Source organism: Sapajus apella, unplaced genomic scaffold, assembly GCF_009761245.1.
Source record: "Sapajus apella isolate SASKATOON/1434 unplaced genomic scaffold, GSC_monkey_1.0 scaffold44, whole genome shotgun sequence".
Classification (NCBI taxonomy): Eukaryota; Metazoa; Chordata; class Mammalia; order Primates; family Cebidae; genus Sapajus; species Sapajus apella.
The window spans coordinates 6,145,298-6,164,066 of record NW_022436984.1 but is presented as its reverse complement, the minus strand read 5'-3'; the positions used below and the strand labels follow the sequence as shown (position 1 = coordinate 6,164,066).

Here is an 18,769-nt window from a genome sequence, read left to right as displayed (position 1 = left end):
CCTTTAGTACTACTATTGTACTTTCCATTTTGTCTGAGATCAATGTTTTTAGCTTCTACAACAGTGAGAAAATGCAGTATTTATCTTTCAGTACTTGATTTATTTCACTTAATGTCCTGCCAGGCTCATCTATATTGCTATGAAAGGCAGGATCTCATTCTTTTCATGGCTGAATATACTCCACTGTGTATAAATAAACTATGCTTTCTTTATCAGTTTACCTGTTGATGGCTACCTAAGTTGATTCTGTATCTTGGCTATTCTGTACAGTGCTGCAATAAACAGCAGTGTAAATATCTCTTCAAGATTCTGATTTCTTTCCCTTGGATATATATTCACTAGTGGGACTGATAGATCATATGCTAGTTCTATTTTTACTAAAATAACTATTTTTAGTAAGGAAAAGTGGTACTATTTTACATTTTTATGCATTTCTTTCTAAATTCTGAAAATGCAAAATGGCTTAAGAGAATAGAGCTTGATTTCATATCTATGTCTACAATCAACTAGTTGCAATATACTGCTTTGATTCAAGCATATGGATCAAATCTGGCCTCACAGAAACAGACCCCCTAAAAGAGTATTCAGAATTCCCAGGGTTCCTCAAAATATACTTAAAGATAACATTAGATACTTAGCAGGGAAAGAGAGAACTGGGGACACTTAATCTACACATGTAACTAGTCTTGCAATAAAAATAAAACTGGGGCATTATCACATATGTTCTTCTGGCATACGTTCTGAAAATACAAAATATACTCAACAGATTTTATAAACTTTTAATGGTAAATTTGTAATTTTATATAATGGCTAACAGATTTGGAAAATAGGTGGTTCTTTTTTTTGTTGGGATGGAGTTCAGCTCTTGCTGCCCAGGCTGGAGTGCAATGATGCGATCTTGGCTCACTACAACCTCCACCTCCTGAGTTCAAGAGCTTCTCCTGCCTCAACCTCCCGAGTAGCTGGGCTTACAGGCATGTGCCACCACACCCGGCTGGTTTTGTATTTTTAGTAGAGACAGGGTTTCTCCATGTTGGTCAGGCTAGTCTCAAACTCCCAACTTCAGGTGATCCACCCGCCTCAGCCTCCCAAAGTGCTGGGATTACAGGCATGAGACAACCCGCCTGGCATAGGTGATTCTTATAAATGCAGAGAGGTCTGTGTCCTCACTACTCTTACAATGCTCTGAAAGCAAGAACACAAAATACGTTAATTTATTCAGCAGGTAGTTGATTAAAAATTTAAAAAGAGTTGTATCTATAAAGTCTTGTATATTATTCAAAGTACTGTCATACATATAACATTTGACTTTTAGTGCAAGCTTGTCCAACCTGCAGCCCAAAAAAGTTTTTTAAAACATTGTGAGTTTTTTTGCTTTTTTTTTTGTTTTTTTTTTTTAAAGCTCATTAGCTATGCTGTTTTGTGTTGGTATATTTTATGTGTGGCCCAAGACAATTATTCTTCTTCCAATGCGCCCCAGGGAAGCCAAAACTTTAGACACCCCTGCTCTAAAGAGCATTCTTGGGATTAATAATGGCAAATATGTATCCTCGTATCTATCTATAGATGTAAGACCTAAGATTAAATGCTAACAGTGTGTTTAACTTTAAAAATAAGTCCACAATTGTGTGTATCACCGAACACATAGGTAAGTATGCGGGTAAAAGACTATTAATTTAGGACTCCCAAGCCTTACTCTGTTATCTGTGCAATGAAGCCTTGAGAAATTATTTTCTTAAATACGATTTAATATTTTACACTTAAACTCTATTCAACATCCAGTGTCTCAAGTATTTTCTTAAATACAATTTAATATTTTACACATAAACTCTATTCAACATCCAGTGTCTCAAGTAAAGTCAAGACCATTGCTATTTCCTCCTCCCTATTCAGTTACAGAAAACCTGTTCTCTGTTATTCCAAAGAAAGTTCTGCCTCAGGTCAAGACTTTTGTGACAAACCCAAAAAAACTAATTCTAGCTTTATGATTTGAGCTAATGATAATTTGCAACCACATATCTGAGGCAGGCTGTACTTTCTGAAATTCTTCTCTTCCAGTAACTTTAAAACATTGAATACTCAGCACAGAATTTACCACTGAAGCTCTTATCAAAGTATCCAAAATACCTCTGTAAAACAGATTACTCTATTAAATCTAATTTAAAAAGCTTTATGGTCATATGAAATTATTTTTATTGTATCTTTTGGTCAGCTTTTTTGTAAGTGAGAATGTGTCTTCCTACTTTTAATACAAGGAAATGTAAAAAAAAACTTTACTATAAAGTACACTTTAAAATAAGTTCATAATGGTGTGTATCATAGAACTTTATGTTAAGCCCCTCAGCAACTTCTTACTGTAAGTGTTTCTTAACATTGTACTGTTTCTCTGCTCTTTTCAGTTCCTTCTTTTTTATTCCTTAATCTGTGGATGTAGGGAAGAGAAGTACAAAGAAACCCATGTCCTCTTACAAAGCAGATAACTAAAACAAAATTTTTCTTCACATTACAAGGAAACTTTGTATATAACTGTTAGCATTTGAAACAAAACATTACAATTAAATTACCTTGCCATCATTATAAAGGTTTGGATTGAATCTCACGCTATGACCACCAGTTGTCTCTAGATTCACAAGAGGGGGTGAACTGGGATAATCTTGAGGAAAATATACATCAAACTCAAAGCAGCCATTTGCGTAAGGGGTGTCCGCTGGACCAGTTATTAGAACCTGGATATATATAAACATACAAAAGCCTATGTTAATATTCCTAAACACTGATACTCAGAAAAATACAATCCAACATGAAATAAGAACAACCTTCTTTTTTGGAGATGGAGTCTCTGTCACCCAGACTCAAGTGCAATGGCAAAATCTCAGCTCATTGCAACCTCCACCTCCTCAGTTCAAGCAATTCTCTTGCCTTGGCCTCCCGAGTAGCTGGGATCACAGGCACCTGCCGGCATACTGGTTAATTTTTATATTTTCAGTAGAGATGGGGTTTCACCATGTTATCCAGGCTGGTCTTGAATTCCTAGTCTTAAGTGCCACCCGCCTCAGCCTCCCTAATTGCTGGGATTACAGATTTGACCGACCATGCCCAGGCATAATAAGAATTTTTTTTTTTTTTTTTTTTTTTTTTGAGACAGAGTCTCACTCTGGCTCAGGCAGGAGTGCAATGGTGTGATCTCGGCTCATTGCAACCTCTGCCTCCCCGGTTCAAGCAATTCTCCTGCCTCAGCCTCCCAAGCAGCTGGGTTACAAGCATGCACCACCACGCCTGGTTAATTTTTGTATTTTTAGTAGAGACAAGGTTTCACCATATCAGCCAGGCTGGTCTCAAACTCCTGACTACAACTGATCCACCCACCTTGGCCTCCCAAAGTGCCAGATTACAGGAATGAGCCACTGCATCCAGCCTTTTTTTGTCGTTGTTGAGATGGAGTCTCGCTCTGTCGCCCAGGCTGGAGTGCAATGGCATGATCTCAGCTCACTGCAACCTCCACCTCCCAGGTTCAAGTGATTCTCCAGCTTCAGCCCACTGAATACTGGGATAACAGGTGCCTGCCACCACATCCAGCTAATTTTTGTATTTTTAGTAGAGATGGGGTTTCACCATGTTGACCAGGCTAGCCTGGAACTCCTGATCTTAAGTGATCCGCACACCTCGGCCTCCCAAAGTGCTGGCATTACAGACATAAGCCTATCCAAAAACTCAAAAGGAGCATGCAAACAAATAAAACCTACAAGTCAATGGGTCAATAGTTTAAACTGTGTATCTAAGCAAGACAGATTATTTAACACATCAATTAAATCATAAATATAAAGAAAGTTTTCTTTTCCAGATTAAACCTTTAATGTTTTCTTGATGCAGCAGACACTTGGAATTTAAGACCAGATTATCATGTATTAAACATAAAAGTACACATTATATATTATTTCATTACCCGTAATTAATAGATTTTAGGGATTTAAAGAAGCATAAATTTCCTAGAAAAGAAAAATATGACTAAGTTTTGAAGAGTGATACTATAAAACACAAGAGAAGTGTCTTGGACAACAAAGTGGAAATCCTGTAACTAACTTTCTTTTTTTTTTTTTTTTAAAGACAGGGTTTCGCTCTGTAGCCCAGGCAGGAGTGTAGTGGCTTGATTTCAGCTCACTGCAAGCTCTAACTCCCGGGTTCAAGCGATTCTCCTGCCTCAGCCTCCTGAGTAGCTGGAATTATAGGTGTGCGCCACCATGCCCAGCTAATTTTTGTATTTTTAGTAGAGACAGGGTTTCACCATGTTGGTCAGGCTGGTCTCGAACTCCTGACCTTGTGATCTACCCACCTCGGTCTCCCAAAGGGCTGGGATTACAGGCATAAGCCACCACGCCTGGCCTCCTGTAACTTTTTTTAACTAATCGGCATTAAACCCTTTGATACTGTGACCAGCTTCACACAGCCTTTGCTCAAGGATGATGGCTCTTTGGATATTTTCTAAATTTTTATTTTCAACAGCAGTGTGATCCACATACTCTTAACTAACATTAGAAAAGGGCTCCTTCTGGAGGCTGCAGTGAGCTGTGATCACATCTGTGGGAAGCAGAAAAGTTCCTTTTTAACATTTCCTTTCTTTTTAAAGATTAAGTGTGCTAATAATTTTGTTAAGCCCTATTTTATGTAGCTGTTAGACATGTTGTGCTTACAGGCACATAGTACATTCTATGTCCTTGTACTTTAACCAAGATATCTTTGCTGGATGTGCTCACAGGCATGTCCCAGCTCTCCACTGCTTTTACCTGTTTAGAAAAATTTTAAGTTGTTAGCCAATCAACTTTTAGTTTAGATTGTGAGGTCTGGCTCCAGCTAATAGAGATCAACCACAGCAGTAAGGATGACCCCAAATGCAGAAGGAATAAATCTGTGTGTATTCTTTTTGTTTTTTGGTACTCTCATGGAAAGACGGCTAGTGACAGTACCCTTCCTGCAGCCCAGGAGGTAAAAATTGCATTGCTGAAAGATCCTTTGTCTTAGTGCTGATTTTTTCTTTGTGGCACCGAGCATCTATTTCCAACAACATGACTATCAGCTTGGGCAACAAAGTGAAACCCTGTCGCAAAAAGGAAAGGAAAAAGGAAAAAGGAAAAAGGAAAAAGGAGAGGGGAGGGGAAGGGAGGGGGGGGGGGAGGGGAGGAGGGGAGAGGGGAGGGGAGGAGAGGAGAGGAGAGGAGAGGGGAGGAGAGGGGAGGAGAGGAAAGGAAGGAAAGAAAAGGGCTCCTTTCACTGCAGTCTAAAATGGTCAACAAAATTTCTAGTGTTTTGTATAATTTATTTTTATAGTATTTCTAGTTTTGTATAAATATTTGAGTAATTAGATAAGCCAGGGAGCTAAGGGAAACAGTGCTTTATTATTGTTATTTTTTACCTTCATGATGTCAAGTCGCTCTTCATCACAGCGTACGAACACACTAGAGGATGAAGACAGAGGCAGTGAGGTTGAAAGTGTCACAGCTTCCTGGGCAAGGCGGCGGGCTCTGGCAGCACTGTTCGCATCATTAGCATTTTTCACCTGAGACATGTAGTGGTAATTTACTTTAAATCCCAATTTCCCATCTTCATCTTCAGAAACCATTTCAAATGTATCTAAAAGAAGAAGAAAAAAATGAAACACTGCAAACAAACAAACCCAGAACTGGAAAAAATTGTTATGATGACAAAAATCACAAGTAATCCCTAGTCATTCTCCCACTCAACTGGAGAGAACTTCCAACAACTGTGGAAGAATAGCAAACTGTAAATGCTTATATAAAACCTGTATATTAGCACTGCCAAATGGATAGAGTATGAATTAGAAGTGAAAACAAGCAATGATTTTTTTTTTTTTTTTTTTTTTTTTGGAGAGGAGTGTCACTCATGTTACCCAGGCTGGAGTGCAATGGCGCGATCTCGGCTCACCGCAACCTCCGCCTCCTGGGTTCAGGCAATTCTCCTGCCTCAGCCTCCTGAGTAGCTGGGATTACAGGCACGTGCCACCATGCCCAGCTAATTTTTTTTGGTAGTTTTAGTAGAGACGGGGTTTCACCATGTTGACCAGGATGGTCTCGATCTCTTGACCTCGTGATCCACCCGCCTCGGCCTCCCAAAGTGCTGGGATTACAGGCTTGAGCCACCGCGCCCGGCCTACAAGCAATGATTTTTAACCCACAGTATGGACACATTGGTAGATTATATAAAGTAGCTAAATAACAATGCAAAGTAGTAGATAATCTATTATTAAAATGGTAGTATATAATATTTTGTCAAAATAATACAGAATATAAAATTACAAAAAGTATTCTCAGTATATTTCATTTGTAAAAAACAGAGTAAGTCTTTATATACTTGTATTAATTTGGAATTAAGAATAGAAATTCCAGGCTAAAATTTACTTTTACATTATTTCAGGAATTTATGTTAACAGAATAAAAGATTACTAAGGTAACGTTTTAACTGATTCAGGAGAAAGAAAACTACCACGTACTTTGACATAATTGATGAGCTAATTCTAAACCATTTATTTGGGCAGATTTGGAAGGACATAATGTTATTCTTTAATTATAAATTAGGTGCACAATAGAAAGAAAAAAGTGGATTTCAATTATATCACCAATTCAGATTAACCAGATCCCCTCCAATGTATAAAGCAAAGATATTTAAATAAATTATAACACTAAATTAAAACCACCACTTAGGGCAAATACTGTCATTATAGGTAATAACTGTTGACCTTATATTCTATACAAGTGAATATAGGGTAAAAATTAATCTATATTATAATTAGCATTAATTCAGTAAATTTTACCAAGAGCATAGTAAGTGCAAGGTACTGGGCTAGGCTCTCTGGGTTTAATAATACAGATAAAACTATATCTGCCTTCAAGGAGTTTATAAACTAGAAAAGAGAAAAGACCCATAAATCGTGTCACAGGTTCATGAACCAGTCTTTATTTGGACCAGGCGCAGTGGCTCAGGTCTGTACTCTCATCATTTTGGGAGGCTGAGGCTGGTGCATCACTCAAGGCCACGAATTCAAGACCAGCCTGGCCAATGTAGCAAAATCCTCTCTCTACTAAAAATACAAAACAAACACACACACACACACACACACACACACACACACACACACACACACAATATTAGCTGGGCATGGTGGTGCAAGCCTGTAATGCCAGCTACTCGGGAGGCTGAGGCATGACAATCTCTTAAACCCAGGAGGCAGAGGTTGCAGTGAGCTGAGATTGTGCAACTGCACTCTACCTGGGTAACAGAGCAAGACTGTCTCAAAAAAAGTTAATTAAATAAAATGAAAAGAAGTGTTACAATCTTTGTTTAACAAATCTTTTAAAGAGAAAGAAACTGATTCATTTCTTGTAGAACTGAACACCAATAAGTAGAATTTATGTAAAAGTAAAATCTAACTGTAAGTATTAACAGAATCACTACCAATTATGTATAAGTGGAATCTAATAAGCAATGTTGAAAGCTTATTTTTTATCGCATGGCACATATAACTATTACTAAATAAATGCATGACAACTGGAGTTATTTCATCTGCCCAACACTGCTGTCTTTCACATGCTACAGGGATAAATTTTCTTTAACTTTTGTAAAAAAAAAACAATCTACCAGATGCAAGAAATGGAGCCATTAGTATGCCCAGGGGGAAAATTTTATATCATATAGAGAATCGGGTCTATTAACTCCAAAATTGTATTAAATGATTCAGTCAAAGACAATAGCTAAAACATGCACATCCTGTTTTAATCAACAATTCTTCTTCTGTTTAACTTGTCCTATGGAATTAATCCTGGATATGCACAAATATTTACATGTTATGACAGCCATTGAGATGCTGCATATGTTATTTAAAAACTAGAAGCAACCTGAAGTTCCACTTACTGGTTAAACAAATGACAGCCCATCATATTACGGAATATTTAGGCAGTTAGTAAGTATCAAGTTGTAAAAGAGTCATGATACTAGAAAATGTTTGATACATGTGGTTGAAAATGCAGTTGATTATAAAGGCATCAACTGAAAACTATCATGTTTTCAGACTTATTTTGAAAGCCAATGGGTGGCAAACTTGATTACGTTTAAAGTCACATATTTGGAGATTTTATGATTTTATGTAGTATGAGAAAACACTTCTAGCTAGCTAACATTTATGAAGGGCTCTGGACATATGAATATCTGACAGGTAATAACTTTAAACCACACATCTCACGCATAAGGATCCATAAACACATTTGTATTCATGAAATGAAACTTTCTGGATTGAAAGAACTAGTAAAGAATTTGTAGATATGAAATGTGGCTAAATGCCTTCAAGTACAAGAACACTGCCATTAACAGACTTATTTTTGATGACCCAGGAAGTGGAATGAAATCTAAAGTCCAATAAAATATGTATGTCCAGCAGAAACACACATACACATTTCTGGAAACTCTTCTCTGACATTCTCCCCCTCTCCTTTAGTGTGGGCTAGACTTAGGGAGTGATGGCACATACTTTCTAAGACAAGGTCATAACAGGTACTATGGCTTTTTCTGAATTCCTGACCCACGTAAAGAGTGAGATAATAAAGGTAAGTTTTTAAAAGCAACTGTTATAGGGGTAATTTATGTGGCAATATATAATACAGAATGATTTGATAAAATACCAAATAAGCCATAAAACACCACAGTTATTGTTAATTACATTCATATAAACTAAATAAATTATTTAATATCATTAGATACTGACCAAAACTCTAACAAAAGTATAAATCACTTTCATATATATTATCTCTTGTGCTCTTTATGGCAAACCTGAAAGGTAAGGAGAACAAAAGCTAAACAGTTTATACTGAGGTTTCAAAGACAGTATGACAAAAATCTGTTTTCTGAATCCTACTTTAGCATTCTTATTTGTCAAGAGTTTTAGAATGGGAAAAGCTAGAATTGAACTATGTGTAACTATATTTTCTAAAGGTGAACTACAAGAAAATCTAAAATGGCAAGAGTAACAGACTTAGTTCAAAGTCCCATGTCTTGGCTTCCTCAGGCCAGAAATGGAGAGGTAAATAAGAAAAAACATTTTCTGCCTGTTTTGCAGATACTTAAACTTTTATTTTATTTGTTCTAGGCTCCTACAGTCCCCTTCTATTGAAGTTACAGTTTATAACTAAAAATATAGACATAAATTCAAGAGCCAAAGACGATAAATATTTTTATATGTAAATGTAAAGAAAATTCATGTTATACGCAATTTTTAAAATCTTTATTAAAACACATCTCAATAGCACTTTAAACAATGAAAAGTGAGCTCTTGAGCAAATCAAAAATTTCATCTTACCAAACTGTAATTTCTTCATAACAGCCACATACTTTTCTTCAAGTGACTTTAATACTGACAAAGGTTTGGGTTTCATAGCCGCCTTCTTGGAGTATTCACCTAGTTTTTTTTCTGTTATTTAATATTTCGAGATAAACAACATAAGTATACATTTAAAAAAATAAACCAAAAACAATTCTAGAGTTCAACTTTCGAATTCCAAAACACTGTCAAATTCTTCACAATCATCTTATTACAACCACTTTGAGAATAAAAACTTTCTATTTCATAAACATAACGATAAAGCAAAAAACAATCATCTTTACAAAAAGCAGAAGTGAAACAATAGATAATTCAGATCACTTTCTTCTGATAACATAAGAAAATATCCATTTATTTATTTACTTATTTTTTTGGAGACAGTCTTACTCCGTCTCCCAGGCTTGGAGTGCAGTGGTGCAATCACACAGCTCACTGCAGCCTCCACTTCCCAGGCTCAAGTGATTCTCCCACTACAGCCTTCCAGGTGGCCAGGACTACAGGCACAGGCCATTATGCCCAGCTAATTTTTCATATATTTCATAGAGACGGGGTTTCACCATGTTGCCCAGGCTGATCTTGAACTCCTAAGTTCAAGTGATCTACCCACTTAGTCCTCCCAAAGTGCTGGGATTAAAGGCATGAGTCACTGGGTTGGCCAGAAATATCAATTTAAACTAAATTATCACTCACAGTCTTAATGTACTATTTTCTATCTGATACAAAGGGCTTTTTCAGTTTCATGAATTTCAGTGGGAAAAAATGTTTATGATGTATGTTCTCAGCCTACTAAATTTAGCAATCACATATAGTAGAAATATTTTAAAATTAGACTATACATGATTGAAATCAGATAAAGAACAAAATCTGACAGAGAACAAAATTAGGTAAATGAACTTGCTTTAAAATTATTAACATAAAGCAAAAACAGAAAGGCAGTTTTCAGTAAGCAACACATCTTTAAATCAAATGAAAAGTGGCATAATAGGAAAAGTTTTGTACCTTGATTTGCTTGCCGCAAACTGGTGGTGGCTGCATAAACTATCTCAGCAGTCTTTTGGATGTCTGGTACCAAAAGAGTAAGTCCTTCTGGTTCTTGATCAGACGCATCTGGTTTCACTCCTGTTTTAACATTTTCCCTTTTAGATCTGAATTTTTTAATATGGAAAGAAATGCAAGGAAAATTAAGATTTTAGGACTAAAACACCTCCATAAGTCAGTAATAGTGGCAAACTATACAAATGAAAGTGTGCATTTCATTTGTCACACACATGATTTATATTAACTTGCTTTTGAAGTCATAGACTAATAAAGTTATGGGTAGGTTTTCCCTTCTAATATAAAATCAGACAAAAGATAGGCATTATACAAATGTCATACTTTAAAAGACTCAGATACCTGATATCCTTAGAGGCCCACTTTTGAAAACACACTTAATTATAAATACTTAGAGAGAGAGATATCACTTCTATACCTAAAAGATTTGAGAATCAAAGGACCACAAGCAGCTTTTAAATTTTAATACTATTTGTATTTCACTCTGAATTAAATTTCCAAGAAAAAAATAATATTTAAGAGTAAAATGTAGGTTCATTACTGGGTGTTTTAATACAATGTTTTTCTATATATTGGATGTTTTAATTAAGCACTAAGTTTTAGGGCATATTCATTTTAAAGATATTATTCTGTTACTTCCCATCAGGATCTAAAATGTACCCAATTTCATTTCACATTGTTATCACAATAGGATATATTACAGCAAGGTTTCAGTGTATAGGACATTAAATTTTTATTTAATTTTTCTAGATAAATGTACTAGTTTAATACAAGAGTCACTGAAAACACAACTGAACATTTCCTTTTCTCTACACCAACTCTCAGCACATTATTCAAATAAACATCTTTATACTACTGCTTAAAATTTTTTAAATCTACATCTTTATAATTCCTTAAATAGATAATTTGAAACAAACTGAAATCACATAAAAATAAAAGTGTTTAAAATATTTATGCTAAGGTATGATCTAAACTATACATCACTTATTTTTTTAGTTGTATACCTACCAAAAAAGGGAGTTGGTCATTATATTAAAATACTATCTACAAAGTGGTCATGGAGCCTTAGAGAACTATAAAAAGAGTAACAGACAGTAGAAGAATCCTTAACAAATAAGACTATGTCATCTACATACAAATGAACCTTTCCTTATCACAAAAACAAAAATCTGCTCAGAAGCAATTCAATGCTTAACTCAAGGTAGATAAGCAGTAAACTAACAAGCCACTCAAGTGGGTAGGAAGAATAATGAAAATGGTATCATGCATGTGTTTTGAATTTAGTTCCTACAGTTTGTAAACAAAAACTAGTTTCTACAGATATGTTTACCTGTAAAATAAAAACTTATGTGACCTGACTTAACTGAAGAGGTATATGTCACTGAATGACTGCCTTTTCTCCTATGCTCTCTTCTTATCTTCCCTGAGCAGTAAGCAGTCACAGAGAACACGTGGCCTCTTTCCTTTACTACTCAGGAAATGACTTGGCAGATGTTATACTGTATACCATTTAGTTGTCAACTGTCGTCTGTGTATGTGTATCTGAATACATGTTTTTGCATATATAAGGAGAGTATAGTGTATGTCTGAAGACTGAAATATCAGAGAATTTTACTGCTAGAGCCAACTACTACACTGTGTTTTTTATAGCTATCAAATAAAGGTGAGACTGTAGTTTAATAGGGAGACATTTCTCAATAAAGATATGATTCTGGGAGAGTAACCCAAACAGATTACCAACTTCTGCGTTTGTCAATAGCTATTAACAATCAGTGTCAAACACTGAGAATGAAGAGAAGTGCATAAGCTGCTTAACAGTATTCTCTTTGAACTTACAAGGACTCTTCCTCCCCAGTTGTAAATGATTCTCTTTCTATTACCAGGTCTTGAAAACATTATTAAGTAACAGGACCACTGAATCATAGTAAGAAAACAACAGTAAGTTATTTCAGAAAACAGTTCTGATTATAGTCATAAAATATAGTTTCCTAAGCCTATAATCAATGAGTTAATCCACTACACTCTCAATAAAGATTTCACTTAAAGAAACATATCTTGCAGAGAAGGAAGATATGAAAGTGAAGCTCGTTTTTCTGGAAAGGTTCTTTTCTCCTTGAAGAAACAAGAATCTCTAGCATAGAGTGTGAACTGCATTCAACCAATTTAGGTCTTTATTGTATTTACCACCCCTGTGTGTAGGTTACCCTTAGAAAACTACTGACTCTAAATCTCAAGCTCTATTCATGAATGCCAATTTCCTAATTCCACTTTTAAAAAGAAGATTAGTAGGAGATTATTAAAATAGTGCACATGGTTAGGATGATAAATTTAATTTTTTTTTTACTGTAGTTAAGGAAAAGTAAAAGAAAAATAACTGTGCAAGAATCCTCAGAAGTTTTAAAAACTTCTTTACACCAAATGTGTGAAAGAAATGATACATATTTCATATTGAAGACAATGGCTGAATCATAAAGCAGATATATATTAGGCCTTTGCACCACCATCTAATGAGAAATTTTTACTTGAATAGTCTCTGACAAAAACACACAGGAAAAAAGGGATAATCTCTAAAAGGTGAGAATACTTTGAATATATGAAGAACACACACTACCTGCCTATCAATGATTCTAACTTGTCATTGTCTGACATTAACTATAGCCAGTAGTCTCTTTTCTATAAAAGTTGCAGGTTACTGTCAACCCATATGTAGGCCCAGCTCATGAAAAAAGGCCATACCTTAGCTCACATCCTGAAGTCTGTGTGAAAAGCTATTTGAGTTCAAGGCACCTAGCTGGAAGTAGGTCTTTGAGACTGACAATGGATCCAACATGGTAAAAGCAATCAGCGACGGCCGCTACCATGGTATCCGCTGCTTTGTGCATACGTTGAATCTGGTTGTGATCACTGCCCTGAAGAAATACGAGGAAGCAACTGAAGTTTCCACTATTGCATAGAATTATCTGCAAACATTTTCCACTATGCTGTGAATTCCAACTAAATAGCTAATTAGTTAAGCAAATTTTGGCTCTGTGACACAATCTGAAGTAGGATGTGAGCAAAATGGGCAACTCTTTCTCCTGAAAACAAAACAAAAAAACAAACCCATACCTCAACATTCAGTTATATTGAACTGTCTCTACCAGTATCTACCACCCAAATAAGGTTGAATATTAGCAAGACTAAATACATCATCTGATAATTATGTTCTTTCATAATCCAGAAATTGAAAACAGCTTAATATGGCTATTTTCTTGATAAAACAAGACCCCTTTAACCCTCTGCACTCCTAATCTAGGCTAAAAGTACCGCAAATTTGAAATAAACATTTTAAAAATGAGAGCCATTTGAAGACATTATCTGGAGAGTACATGCTGAATGTGCAGATTCAGAACTATCAAGAATTAGCACTGCAGAAGAAGATTCTAAAATTGTAAAAGAATTGAAACTTCTACATTTACCAAAAAACACTGATCACATTGTGCTCCTCAGTTCTAAAGTTTTGTCACAGTAATTATAGTTTAGATTAGAGGTAAACTGAAAGATTAAATAAAAATATACTGTGAAAACTGCTTCTAATATCTCCAGGATGCATAAAAATAATTCTTGAAATGCACCAGTAAACGGGCAAAGATCTCCACACAATAAATGTTTTCTGTGATTAATTTAAAACTTAGTTTTTAATTCTATGATTCCCTTTTGTTTTTATTTAATCTCTAAGTGTAAGTACCAGTTTAATTTTTAATGATTTAAATGAATGTTGAAAGAAAAATCTTCCTTGTCTTGGTAAGCATTAAGTGAGCATGAAAGAAGGGAATACTTAAAACAGTTACAAGAAGCTTTTAAAAATAAAACCCTTATTTCTACATTAGGCACAAATATACTAATTTTCAGGCCAAATTACACATCACCAGACATAGAGGAGTTACTGCATGCTAATATGCTTCAGCAGTTTACCAAGGGACAACCCAATTGAGCCAGTCAAAGAAGAGCTATTAAAATAAATGTTTGCCTATCTGTCTTTAAAAGACTGATGAACAACTGAACTTGTTTACGACAACAAAAAAACAGAAACTTTTAAAGAAATATATGGGGATAACAAATGCTATCTGGCTAAGAAACCAGGGCTTTTTCATTTTGTAGATATGAGAAGCAGAGGTACAAGAGTAGAACCTAGGAAGTGTTTTTTCAACAGAAATCAAAGTAGGAAGGCTGGAACAGAAATTCTTTCTTAACTGAAGCCCCGGAAGATCCATCTTATACGGGTTAAAATAAGAGAGTCTGGTAGAAAATACGTCTTGTGAGATGTAAGTCAAGTAATATCTCATTGCTTAGGTATAAAAAAGGAAGTGGGGTACTTCTACAAGTGACTTCAGTTGTTTAAAAGTATGATGAACAACTTTCTATTAGGAAGAAACTTGGAGATAGCTAAGAAAAACAGCAATAAAAGATGCTTGCTTCAATACTGTTCGAAGAGAAGTTAAACATCCAGAACACCTTACACTGAACAAAGAGTCATTTATGTCATGTCCTGATAGTAAATAAGACTTTTTGATTCACAATAAGTTTCTTTCTCCAATTTTTGATGTAACCATCAAATACCAACTATACTAAATATGAATATTTGCTTATTGGAGTACAGCAGAAAATGTCTGCACAGAAGACCAGGTATTAAAAAATTGCCTTTGTTCCTGCTTGAAGGAAGCTATGAAGTATTACATTTATTCAGAAGGAAAACTACTATGGCTATATTTTAATTTTAAAATATAAAAGTACTGCTTCATGAACCCTTTAATCATCTCTTCTTGACAAAGGAGCTAAAGATATTAAAAATGTAGGACATATTAAAGCAGTAATAAAATGCAGGAAATTGGAAACAATACTGTGCTTGTGTGTGGGAGAAATGGGTGATAATTTTATCACCAACACATTGTCTATGTTGGCCAGGCTGGTCTTGAACTCCTGACCTCAGGTGATCCTCCACCTTGGCCTCTCAAAGTGCTGGGATTACAGGTGTGAGCCACCATGCTTGGCCTTATTAATTCTTATTCAATTAAGAGAGCAAGAAAAACATCAGACAGATAAAGCTGATGTACTCTTCATGTAAGTGATTATAAAGTTGCTACCTGCTCATACTAGATAGACAACCAAACACAATGAAACTCAGTTTACTTTTGTAATAAAGTAATTAGGCATAACTAGAATACTATGGATACTTACTGAAATATGCTGTCTTTTGATATCCTATCATAGGATGTTACACTCTTGAGGGGAGTGACAACATGAGTAAAACAGCAGAAAAATTCTGTAAAATCCACATTATTTTTCTCTTTGAGACAGAGTCTTGCTCTTTGGCCCAGGCTAGAGTGCAGTGGCACACTTTCAGCTCACTGCAACCTCCGCTGGGATTACAATCATGAACCACTACACCTAGCCTGAATGAAGATTTTTTTCAATTAAAAATATTTTACCAGCTGGGCGAGGTGGCTCATGCGTATAATTCCAGAATTTTGGGAGGCTGAGGAGGGCAGATCACGAGGTCAGGAGTTCAAGACCAGCCTGACTAACATGAAGAAACCCCATCTCTACTAAAAATACAAAAATTAGCCAGGCATGGTGGTGCTGGCCTGTAATCCCAGCTATTCAGGAGGCTGAGGAAGGAGAATCGCTTGAACTTGGGAGGCAGAGGTTGCAGTGAGCTAAGACTGTGCCACTGCACTCCAACCTGGGTGACAGAGTGAGACTCCATCTTGAAAAACAAACAAACTAAAAAATTACTTCATTGCCATCATTTAAAAATAATTTTTAAATATCCTAAATATCAGAGCCAGCTCAGAAGCAAGTCCACATTCTGATTTTTAATTAATCATCTATGCACAAACCTTAATTATTATTTGGGAGTTAAGTTTAATTTAGCAGATAAATGTATTTGATTGAGGCATTAGGAGATAATAGTTTTTATCATAGCTGTGTCACTAACCATCACAGAACCTAGAACAAATAACATTCTGAACTTTGTTTTATCATTTATAAAAAGGTGGAATTTGAACTACCTGAACTCTAAAATTCATAGATAATATGGAGAAGTTACTAATCGTAATGTGCCCAAAAAGACTTGACATGAAATAAATTTCACTTAGCAACAGACTTCAAATTCAGTAATTGAGAATGGATGAGATTTTGGTCAGGTGTGGTGGCTCACACCTGTAATCCAGGTACTTTGGGAGGCTGAGGCAGGTGGATCACTTGAGGCTCAGGAGTTTGAGAAGAGCCTGGGCAGCAAGGTGAAATCCCATCTCTACCATAAATACAAAACTTAGCTGGGTGTGGTGGCGCATGCCTATTGTCCCAGCTCTTTGGAGGGGCCAAGGGAGGAGGATTCCTTGAGCCTGGAAGGCGTATGTTGCAGTAAGCCTAGATAGTGCCACTTAGCCTGGGTGACAGAGTGCAATCCTGATAAAAAAAAAAAAAAAAAAAAAAAAAAAAAAAGGCTGCTTGAGATTTTGTCTGAGATAATAAAATGGAAACTGTTCTGAAATATAAAGCTAAAAGAATAATAAGATCATTTTATACTAATATGTTATGTTTCTAAGGTTGAAATACTGTCAATTTATGATTTTTTTTAAGTTTTTTTTTGAATCACTTAAGTAACAGAGTAAGTATTATTTTGGCATTTAATCAGTGTTTTCCAACAACCAACCAAGGCTCAAGTTTAGCCATTATACAAGCGCGAATCCTAATGATCAATGAACTATTTGGGTAGTAGGTAGTAGTGGTATACAATAATAGAAGTAGCTAGACTATGGCTCAATCAACCTATTTTTCTTCATCAGTACTGTTTCCCATGATGGATGTCAACAGTATCAGGAGGCTTAGAAGCTAAATCTTAGCTTTATTACCTATTGCTAAGTTTCTAACCTTACATTCTAAGCAACAGATTCATTCTCTGTCAAATAAGGATAGTACATGCTTTCTTGTCTATTACATACAGCCGAAAAATCAATATACACCAAAGCAATTCAGAAACTATAACTCCTAAATAAAAGTGAGGGCTGTACTATTACCTCCTTTTATTTTTATATAACTATATGCAACTATGTATTTATTACAATGTATGCTTGATTTAAGGCAGATAGGCTTATTTTCAAGAAATAAACCAATAAAAGCACAGAAGCTGGAAAAGAAATACTGTACTAATCAAAATTTAATTGGTATAACAAAAAGAATACATGAAATAATTTTGTTTTCTATTTGCCTAAGTTGTCAATCAGAACACTTTGAAAATTGATTTTCACTAAATTTTGAGCCCTCACAACTGCTATGGATTTAGGCTTTGAGTCTGTGCATCAATAAACATTTTACCATAGGTTGTCTTTGGTACCGATATATATCCTTTGTCTGTTTCTTTAAGTCTCCTTTTCTGTCTTTGTCATTAGGAAACTATTTCCTCCCACCATTTATAGGCCTAAACCTCAAAAACAGTACACACAAAAATGACTAAATTATAAAGCTAAAGAAGTAAGCCAGAAACTAAAGCTTTAGTGATAAAATTAATGAGAATCTCGTACATTTTTTCTGCCAGAAAGAAAGGGGTCTCAATCACAAAGTGATTGAATATTGCCAGTCTAAGGGCATCTAAAAAATTAAATGTTTATAATAGGAATTTTCTAACATTAGCCCAGACAATGAATCTCACTTAGAATGCAAGTCCTTGATGGGTGGACACCAAATATTTTTGTTCTGCCTAACATGGTGGTAGGGAAGTAGAGGAAATAAGGTTCTTAAACAATTTCTCTGAAATCAAGTAAATAAAGAACTACTTAACATTGTCCAGACAATTCAATTTAATAGAACCAATAGTTAGGCTTTAATCAACCATTTTCATTCAAACTATTATTAAAAATAATTTTAATTGAACAAGAAAAACATGTAATACCTAATATGCTCCACTTTTACATTAAAAAAAAAAAAAATCAGCCGGGCGCGGTGGCTCAAGCCTGTAATCCCAGCACTTTGGGAGGCCGAGGCGGGTGGATCACGAGGTCAAGAGATCGAGACCATCCTGGTCAACATGGTGAAACCCCGTCTCTACTAAAAATACAAAAAATTAGCTGGGCATGGTGACGCGTGCCTGTAATCCCAGCTACTCAGGAGGCTGAGGCAGGAGAATTGCCTGAACCCAGGAGGCGGAGGCTGCAATGAGCCGAGATCGCGCCATTGCACTCCAGCCTGGGTAACAAGAGCGAAACTCCGTCTCAAAAAAAAAAAAAAAATCACTCTTATTGCCCAGGCTACAGCGCAGTGGAGCAATCTTGGCTCACCACAACCTCCACCTTCTGG

At 35.7% G+C, this 18,769-nt stretch overlaps 1 protein-coding gene across 13 annotated transcripts in view; it reads right to left on the bottom strand.

Annotated features, from left to right (window-relative positions):
• The window catches only part of BIRC6 (baculoviral IAP repeat containing 6), a 258,154-nt gene that overhangs the window by 18,309 nt on the left and 221,076 nt on the right, over positions 1-18,769 (bottom strand). For 12 of the 13 annotated variants that reach the window (XM_032239247.1, XM_032239252.1, XM_032239250.1 and 9 more), the window contains 4 exons: positions 10,379-10,524; positions 9,359-9,469; positions 5,408-5,625; positions 2,565-2,726 (listed from right to left, as the gene is read on the bottom strand). In XM_032239247.1, the coding sequence (XP_032095138.1) occupies positions 2,565-2,726; positions 5,408-5,625; positions 9,359-9,469; positions 10,379-10,524 (637 nt within the window). Of the gene's footprint in view, positions 1-2,564; positions 2,727-5,407; positions 5,626-9,358; positions 9,470-10,378; positions 10,525-13,168; positions 13,342-18,769 lie in introns of those variants that run through there. The other variant, XR_004257190.1, reaches the window with a different exon arrangement.